Source organism: Vigna unguiculata, chromosome 11 (assembly GCF_004118075.2).
Source record: "Vigna unguiculata cultivar IT97K-499-35 chromosome 11, ASM411807v1, whole genome shotgun sequence".
Lineage (NCBI taxonomy): Eukaryota > Viridiplantae > Streptophyta > Magnoliopsida > Fabales > Fabaceae > Vigna > Vigna unguiculata.
In genome coordinates, this window is record NC_040289.1 from 705,857 (window position 1) to 714,954 (window position 9,098).

The 9,098-nt window shown below is 35.1% G+C and overlaps 1 protein-coding gene across 2 annotated transcripts; it reads right to left on the reverse strand.

Moving 5' to 3' along the window:
* Positions 1-713: 713 nt before the first annotated feature.
* LOC114169467 (chaperone protein dnaJ 10) lies at positions 714-8,490 on the reverse strand. Of its 2 annotated transcripts, XM_028054625.1 has the most exons (11): positions 8,358-8,490; positions 8,076-8,194; positions 7,062-7,121; positions 6,770-6,852; positions 5,795-5,960; positions 5,561-5,690; positions 5,013-5,171; positions 4,525-4,697; positions 3,741-3,821; positions 3,469-3,524; positions 714-1,026 (listed from the first exon to the last, which is right to left on the reverse strand). In XM_028054625.1, the coding sequence occupies exons 2-10, from the start codon at positions 8,160-8,162 to the stop codon at positions 3,498-3,500; spliced, it is 966 nt and encodes a 321-aa protein (XP_027910426.1). In that variant the 5' UTR covers positions 8,163-8,194; positions 8,358-8,490; the 3' UTR covers positions 714-1,026; positions 3,469-3,497. The 2 variants fall into 2 exon arrangements, with proteins under 2 accessions (XP_027910426.1, XP_027910425.1); XM_028054624.1 differs by lacking the exon at positions 3,469-3,524.
* Positions 8,491-9,098: the final 608 nt, after the last annotated feature.

A 9,098-nucleotide genomic window follows, 5' to 3' on the forward strand; every position in this document is an offset into this window, starting at 1 on the left:
ATTTAGATAATTTAATGAAAATTATCGATTTCAATCCATTTTATTAATAAAAAATTGGATATTTTTTCCTTTTAATAAATCTATTTTATCACTTTTTATAATAAATAAAATCAGTACTTTCTGGGTAATTTCTTTTATATTGTCATAAATTTTAGCATAATTTTCAACTTTTATAGTAACTTTTATTTATCTGTTTTATATTGATTGATGTTTAATGTTTTCTTATAAATTTTCTGGGTAAATTTTTTTTATTGTCATAAATTTAACATAATTTTCAACTTTTATTTATCTGTTTTAATGTTTTCTTAATCATATTAAGAGATATATAGCCATTTGAATGTAATATACCTAATGGAGACTAAATTTACTAAAACATATTTACTCCTTGTCTTAAAAATTGAAAATGTTAATACATATATTTTTTAAAAAACAAAACTTAAATACAATAATATACCATTTGTTCTATTATTAATAATAGAATCTAAAGTTTCATCTCTGTAAAACTTAATAAAAAAATTGATTAACATATAATAGAAAACTGTGATCATAAAGGAGCCAGTAAAATGAATTCATAATTCAAAACATGAGATAAAAATAAATTGATTTAAATTTAACTCAAGGTAACATGTTAAAAAATTGAACCAGTGTGTAGACAGTGATAAGAATGGACTAAAATCAATAATCACTAGATGATAAGTGTGTAGACACAGTGATAAGAATGAACTAAAATCAATAATCACTAGATGATAATTATTAAATACAAGTGTGTAATTATGACAGGTTAGTCCCATCCATGAGTTCAAGCAATATTACATAGCATGACTATCAACAGCAATGGAGCACTGCATCAAACAATGTTCAAAATCCAGAGAACCAGAGGGCCATAAGAATAGTAGAATACTACTCAGAACATAACCATATTAAACAAACTGAACAAGATGACTATGATGAGGAGGAAGGAGCATCTACTGCTTTGCCATTTTCTTTGCGTAGGCTGTTTTCTCTGTTATAAGGAGCCTTAGCACCCTGAGAAGCAAAATGAAACAATATTCTTAATTACATATAAACAAATGGTAAAATATGTTTTGGTCCCTTAAAATATCTTGAAATTGGGTTTTGGTAAAATATGATTTTATTTCCTAGATTTATCAAAAGTGATGTGGTTTTAGCTTCTGATTACAACAACAAAGCCTTAACCCACTTATTAGGTACATTGATCTCATGACATCATTTGGCATGATTAAAAACCAGTCATTTTTGTAATCTCTCTCAATGATATCCTCCTCCAGCTTCCTTTTTGTTCTCCTTATTTGTTCATAGAACTATAAGTCATGCAATCTACTCTTATAACAGGTCCTCTTATGGTCTTCTTTGTAAGTATTTAAACCACCTTAACCAGTTTTCTGTCATCTATTCCTCCAAAATGCCAAACCAATCTTTATCAGATAATCATTCCATATCATGTACTTTCTTATATGACTATATACATTCATCTTAACATTCTCATTTCTGCTATACGCTCATATTGTCCTTTTAAATTAAATTAGAGATGTCAAAACAGGCCAGCCAACCCCAGCCCAGCCCGTTTTAGCCCGACCTTCTGATAGTCCAAAAAAAATGATCGGGCTAGGCCAACTAACATCATTAGAATGGGTTGAAGAATCAAACACGTCCCGCAACTAGGCGGGCTAACGAGCTGGCCCGCCAGTTTTTGAAGAAACTCCACACACACAAAAACCCTAATCCAAGAAGGGCAAAATCAAGACAGGGAAGAATCAAGGAATCACTATTGTGGGTACCACAAGTGTGGGAACCATTGTTGTGGGAATCGCCACTATGGGAATCACCAGAGACGAGAAGTTGCGGTGGGGTCCTTGGATGACAACGACAAAGGTGCGAACCCCAGTGGCGGTGGGATCAATAGTAGAGGCGGAACACGCGAGCTTTGACGTCAGAGGATTCCAAGGACGACAAGAAGGCAACTTTGTCCGGTGACTGTGGGAACAACCGAGCTGAGGCAGAGGACATTCCAAAGGCGCAAACGAAGGCTGCGATAAAACCTATTCATTAACACCGCCACTGGACGAAGACGCTCACCAAAAAGTGAAGATGGAAGTACAAAGCTTGTAGTGGTGCATGGCAATATGTGCGCTTCCTCTCCTAATTTTGCGTGGTGGTGGTGACTTGCAACGCAATGAAACCCCAATCGATGACACAACCACTTGATGAAGACGCTCGCCAAAAACTGAATATGGAGGTGCGGAGTTTGTGGTGGTGCATGGCACTGCACGTGCCTCCTCTTCTGATCTCGTGTAGTGGTAGTGGCTCACGGTGCGATGAAACCCCAATCGTTGACACTGTCACTTTACGAAGACGCTCACCGAAAACTGAAGATGGAGATGCATAGCTTCTGGTGGTGCATGGCACTGTGCGCACCTCTTCTCATGATCTCGTGTGGTGGTGGTGGTGGCTCACGGTGCGATGAAACCCCAATTGTTGACACCGCCACTTTCCAAAGACGCTCGCCGAAAGCTGAAAATGGAGGTGCAGAGCTTGCAATGGTGCATGGCACTACGTGCACCTCCTCTCCTGATCTCGTGTGGTGGTGGTGGCTTGCGGTGCAATGAAACCCAATCATTGACACTCCCACTTGGCGCTCGCCAAAAATTGAAGATGGAGGTGCAGAGCATGCGGTGGTGCATGGCCCTGTGCACGCCTCCTCTCCTGATCTCGCATGGTGGTGGTGGTGGCTTGCGGTGCGATGAAACCCCAATCGTTGACACCACCACTTGATGAAGATGCTCGCCAAAAACAGAAGATGAAGGTGTAGAGCTTGCGGTGGTGCATGGCACTGCGCGCACCTCCTCTTCTGATCTGGCGGCATGGTGGTGGTGGTGGCTCGCGATGCGATGAAATCGTAATCGTTGACACTGCCACTTGGTGAAGACGCTTATCGAAAACTGAAGATAGAGGTGCAGAGCTTGTGGTGGTGCATGGCACTGCACGTGCCTCCTCTTCTGACTCGCATGATGGTGTTGGCTCGCGGTGTTTTTGTGTGTGGTGGTGATGGTTGCATCACTGTGTGGCTTGTGAGTGCTTAGTGTGTGTCTGCTTTTAATTAGAGAACATAACCTAGTCCAACAAGCATATTTGTGTGAGTAGTGCAGCATGCCTTTTCTTTAGATAAACGGGGTGTGCCTGCCTTGACCCGCGGGTTGGCCTCCGACGGGTTGGCGGATTGTGCGGGTCGGACTACTTCAGATTGGCAGGTTGGAATTTCAAATCCGACTACCCTATTATATGTCGGGATGGCGGACTGACCCGTCGGGCCTAACCCACTTTGACATCCCTATTTAAATCTTACGAAACATTCACCACCACATAGTGCAGTTGAACAACATTCACTATCACATAGTGCAGCTGAATGTGTAGTATACAATAAAAGATGCCTTTGAGTTGGATAGGTACCTTGCAATCACAAATAACCCCTGATGCCTCTACCCCTTCAGCATTCCGCTTGTTTCCTGTACGTGACATCTCATTAATTTCTCCATCATTTTAGCTCCTTATTAAATTTACTAGTTTTAAAACGACTAAACTAAATTTCAAGATATTTTGAGGGACTAAACAAAATGTAACAGCTGGTTATTGAAATTGTTGGTAATTCCATGCTAACATATGACAGAACTATGCAGTCATATTAGTTGTTGATGCACTAAAATATGAAATCAAGCACTTACTTGAAAGATGCTTCCTAACTTTTTCAATGCTTTGGCCCGAGCCTTCAGAACATCTTTGGAGGCACTAGGATCTTTAAGAACCTGAGAAAAATAGAAACCGTTTTCTTAAAATTTGTCATTAATTGACATTTCAACATATATGATATGCTTATTCAACATTTCATAGCACGCATTTCAGTTCAATACTGAAGTAAATACGTTAGGAGAGCTCATAGAAGTTGAATGTGTAAGGAAATTTGGAAGTATTCATATAATTCGCACTTTATGTTTTAAATAGGGGAAAAATCGGCACTTTTTAATTTTAGATGAAACATAATGTTTTGATCCTTGGATATAAGCAGAAGGGTATTTAAAATAGTTTAATAGGTTTAGTTTAAGGAGATCTTTAGGGGGGTAAAAGAGAAAGTTCAAGAGTTTCAGGTAGAGAAAACGTACCAGAGGGGTTTGATTGTAGCCATTAAAAAGAAATAAGAAAAAATAAGGGATTAAGTTGGAAGCAAAAGCTATAGGGGGGACAAGAATTGACACAGGCCATAATAGAGAGGCAAAATGTACAATGGAACCTATAGGAGATTACCACTGTGATCCCAGTTGTTTCTAGAATCGAAGATTAAAGAAATGAGTAAGTAACATTAGCAAAAAAGTGAAATTTCTTCCTACCAGGCCAAAAACTGCAAACTAACAAATGTCATGCACAGCAGGTACGTTGGGGGAAAGACTATTATCGGAGTTATCAGCCAAGAGTGTTATTTTCAAACTACAGAACGTATATACTGCAACTTACTGCTTGGCAAACATGTGACAGAGTTGATTCAATATCAATCACATTGATCTGCCATAGAGAATTAACCATGGCATCCTTCTTATCTTCAATAGCTTTGATTATGGTTTCTTCCTTGTTTTCTCCTTGGTTTAGCTTCTTGAGCTCTTCTTGTATTTGAATTAGGGACACAGCTCCTACAGAAACAATTAAGTTGCATTAAAACCTTCCAATGCCCATATCCTTTTGGTCCCATCTTATTCTTTTAAGTTTTGTTCTCCAAGTTTAAAAAGATTGAATTTAGTCCTTACATCAATTTATCACACTAATTTGGTCAATATTGGAAACTATTACATGAAGTAAGCATTTTACTACATATTAACTGATGTAAGTACCAATTTAATCAAACAAAGAAATTTAAGGAGCTAAAGTAAAACCTTGTAAACTTATGAGACTAAACTAAAACTAAAAAAAATGAGTGATGAGGGACTAAAAGGACCTTTTATCACTACCTGAGGCTGCTGTTACTTGTGACTTAATACGGTGTCCTTTATCTCGAACCCACTCAGCCAAAAAGGGAACATTCATGTACCGTAAATCCTTTCCAAGTTCTCTTGCAGATTTTCGTGTGTAGATGTAACCAATTGTATGTAGCATGGCCTCACCAAAAGCTAAAAAAAAAATGCCAGAAATGAGTTATGAAAATAGCAAGGGAAAAACAGAACCAGGAGTCTGTTTTAGTTTCTTTGAATAATTCCAATTATATTTCAAAACTGGAAAAAAAAAAAAACATAATATTTGCACCTCTAAAACAGATTTCTGTGAACTAAAACTGAAAATTTCTATTACATCAATAGATCATTACAATTTATATATGTTAAAACCTCAGAATAGTGCTCAAGAAAGGTCTGAATTGAAGGACAAGTCTAGAATGCATGTTGCACATACGATAAATTGACACTCTTGAAAATGAAAATGTTTCAGTCATTGAAACTTCCAAGTTCTGGACTATTGTTGAATAATAAATTATAAAAATTACATGTAAACAGAGGGATTTTACCAGCTTTAGAAAGGGTACGAGCTTCTGACTTTGCCCATGCAGTAAATTCCTCTTCTTGACCAACAACAGATAGTTGCAGCCGGTCTATCAGAATTGCTGAAAGCTTCTGCTCCCTTTCCTTCTGCCACGCCTATGGTTACAAAGAAGGAAAATAGTTTCAGCGACTAAATTATGAGGGAGAACAGTACAAAGGATTTGGGAAAACCATTATAAAGAACTTGAAAAACAAAATACTTTCATCTTTTCTTGAATTTTTTGCCTCTGAACTTCAGGATCCTGTATGTCTTCATCAATTTCTATAGATGCTAAAGAAGCCAGTGCAAGTTTCCCAATGTATTCTTCAAAAACTTCACTTCCGAAAATCATTCCAAACACAGCTGTAGGGTCCATCATGTTATCTCTGAAAAAAAAATCAGTGTATTTTGCAGGTTTGTCAATCCATGAAAGCATTCTGTTACATTAGATTCATCTTCAAACGTCTTAAATAATGATTTTAGCACATTCCTCATAAATAAACAAGCCTTAATTTGGTTGAAAGATTAATACTAATTTTGGGAGTTATGTTATATATTAATTTAAGGACTTTATTTTACTGTATGAATTCTTGTAAATTAGCTAGAACTGTTTGTCTTTCTTTCCCTTTTAGATAATATAGAATCGATCTGGATTTTATGGTATCACATTTCAGTCTTGAAATTGAGAGATGCAGATACTGTAATCTTAAATAATTGTTATTTGAGTGCAATACAAAGCAGATAAGTTCATTCTCTGATCCCTCAGATAAAACGATATTAGGTCTCCATCATAATTTTGATGCCCCAACATAGTGGAAAATACTCACAGAACTAGCCCACGTGATCAAATTATAGATTTTCTATAGGCAACAGCTCTGCTCTGCAGCTCTCTTTCGTACTATTTGACTAATTAAGATAAGTTTTTTTTCAAGAAGATTCAACAACAAGCACATGAAGTATATTTAGTTACATATTTTGGTTCCAGTTTAACTCTGACAACAACTAGATATAGTACCAAGAAAAGGAAAATTCAATGAGATTAAAATATTATTCTAGAAACTACTTTTTGATAGTAACCTACATGAGTTATCTTTGAATTGCAAAATCAACACTTCACTATTTGATGTAGAATCAATTAATTGCAAGCAATTATTAGCTAATTACTGTTCAGTCATGGAAGCCAATATAAACTTACTGCACTATTCCCTCCTTTCCATTTTTATCATATGCTTCGCGCTTCACGGGGTCACTTAAAACCTGGTAAGCCTCACCAAGTTTCTGGTAAATATACAAAGATACCAGACTTAGAAAAGTATATTGAGAAAAATAAAGCAAACTGGATAGAGGGAGAGATTCAAGTGTATACATACTTTTATATTTTGTACTGTAAATCGTAGAGCAGTAAGAACTAAGAAGGATGTAAATAACTTTGTTAATGACATCTACTAAATATATCTTCAGAGAAAACAAGGCTTGCCAGCGCTTACCTGAAAATTTTCTGCGGCCTTAGGATCCCCAGGATTTTTATCAGGGTGAACAATTCTTGCCTAAAAAGGGAAGAGAAAGAGAGATTAACAGCAGTTAAAGAGAGAAAAAAAGGAGGAACTGTCAAGTTTAAGATTCAGCCAGAAAACAATATAAAAGAAAAAAAGTAACACACCAGCATGAATGTGGTTTTTTAAATATTTAATCTAAACCTAACTAGAAGAGAGACATCATTTCTTCTACTCTCTCCCGAAATTGTGTTGCCTGGTTAGCACATTTGAAATAAACAGCCACTGAAGGCAGAACAAGATCAATAAACAGCTTCCGGAGTTCAACCTTTGGGCCTATTGAACTCCAACTTTCACAAACAAATCAATATTGTCTGAAACCTTTTCAATTATGACAAAAAATCCCCGTGTTAATTGAATACGGGTATGTATATCTAATTTTTTAAATTGCATATGAGGATATACATATCTGGCATATCCTCTTGCCATCCCCAGTTATCAAGCGTGTAGAACTAGTCTTAGAATGGATACAAAATTAAACAATTAAACCATCAATCCATGAAGCATCATCCTCTCTGCTAAATTGCCCTTAAACTAATGAAAGTATGTATGTAGCCACTAAAGTATCACAAATCATGCTTCACAGTCCCTGAAGTGTCGAAATTTCTTTAAACTAGTTCCTCAATTTCTGTAAAATATATCAGATATTGATGGATATTCAATACTCGATAGAGACTACTTATATAATTTCATTAGTGTAAAGGACCATTTAGAAGAGGGGTGATACTTCTAATAAGACAAAATTGATGGTTTATTCAAATTTAAACAACAAAAAAAACCGAAAGAATATTTATGTAACTACCAAGTCGATTCTATAACACAAACACGTAGTATAATCAAATTCAACATTCCATCAGATCGGGTAACAATATAGAAACATTCTGAAATCTCCTTTTCTGGTTGCACAAATCAGAAAAAGTGAAGGTCATTAATTTCATTATTTATTACCTTGACATAATAAGCCTTCTTGATATCTGCAGCAGATGCATCAACGTTCACACCTAATATGTCATAGTACGCAGTGTCCTTCACCATTGCTTGTGACTTTCAAATACCAATTAACGCGTCTAAGAAAATTAAGCAAATTGAAGAATTCCCAAAAGAAGGCAAAAGAAAAAAAATAAAAGTAGTTAGTTAAATGATTTCAATAGAAAGCACATGAACAATACGAAAGAAAAGAAAAGAAAAAAAATCGTGAAAGAGTTTTCTGACACAGATTTTAGAACATACCCAGAAAGCAAAAATGGAAAAAGTTTCGAGCTTGATATTGAGAGAGAGAGGTAACAAACAGAAGAAACCTCAGATTTCAGGTGGATCTCTGGCAGAGGAAACGGTGTCGTTTTGAAGGGACCACGTAGTTAAAGATATAACGGTGTCGTTTTAAAGGGACCACGTAGTTAAAGATATTTTGTTTTATTTTTTCCTTCTTTAAAGGACGTGACATGTGGATTCTTAATTCTAAATTATAAATAATTGAAGCTTTAAAAACATTAAATGCAAAAGAATGGAGGAAGTTCTAAAAAATTGGATCGTACACATGGTTAAATTATTTAATATTTAAATGAAAATTAAATTATTATTTTGGTTTTCTTTTATTTATGATTTTATTTTTTTCATTATTTTAGTTCTTATATTCTTATATTTATAAAAATCTAGTTTGATTTAATTTTATACATGTATTTTTTTTATTTTAGTCTAATTAAATCTTGCATTTAATCTATTCATTTAACAACTCGAAAAAATAATTTAATATTTAAGATATGAAAAACATCAACATAAATTGCCAATTACACAAAATTACAAAAATTCTAAAATTCAAATATTATAATGACAGAAAAATAACAAAAAATCAAAAATCAAAATCATAAATAAGAAATGCAAATTTGTGAAGAAAAATTCCTCAACCTAAAGACTTAGGTTTCATGAGATATGAAGATGAGATTGAAGAAAAAAATTAAAGAAATATTATAT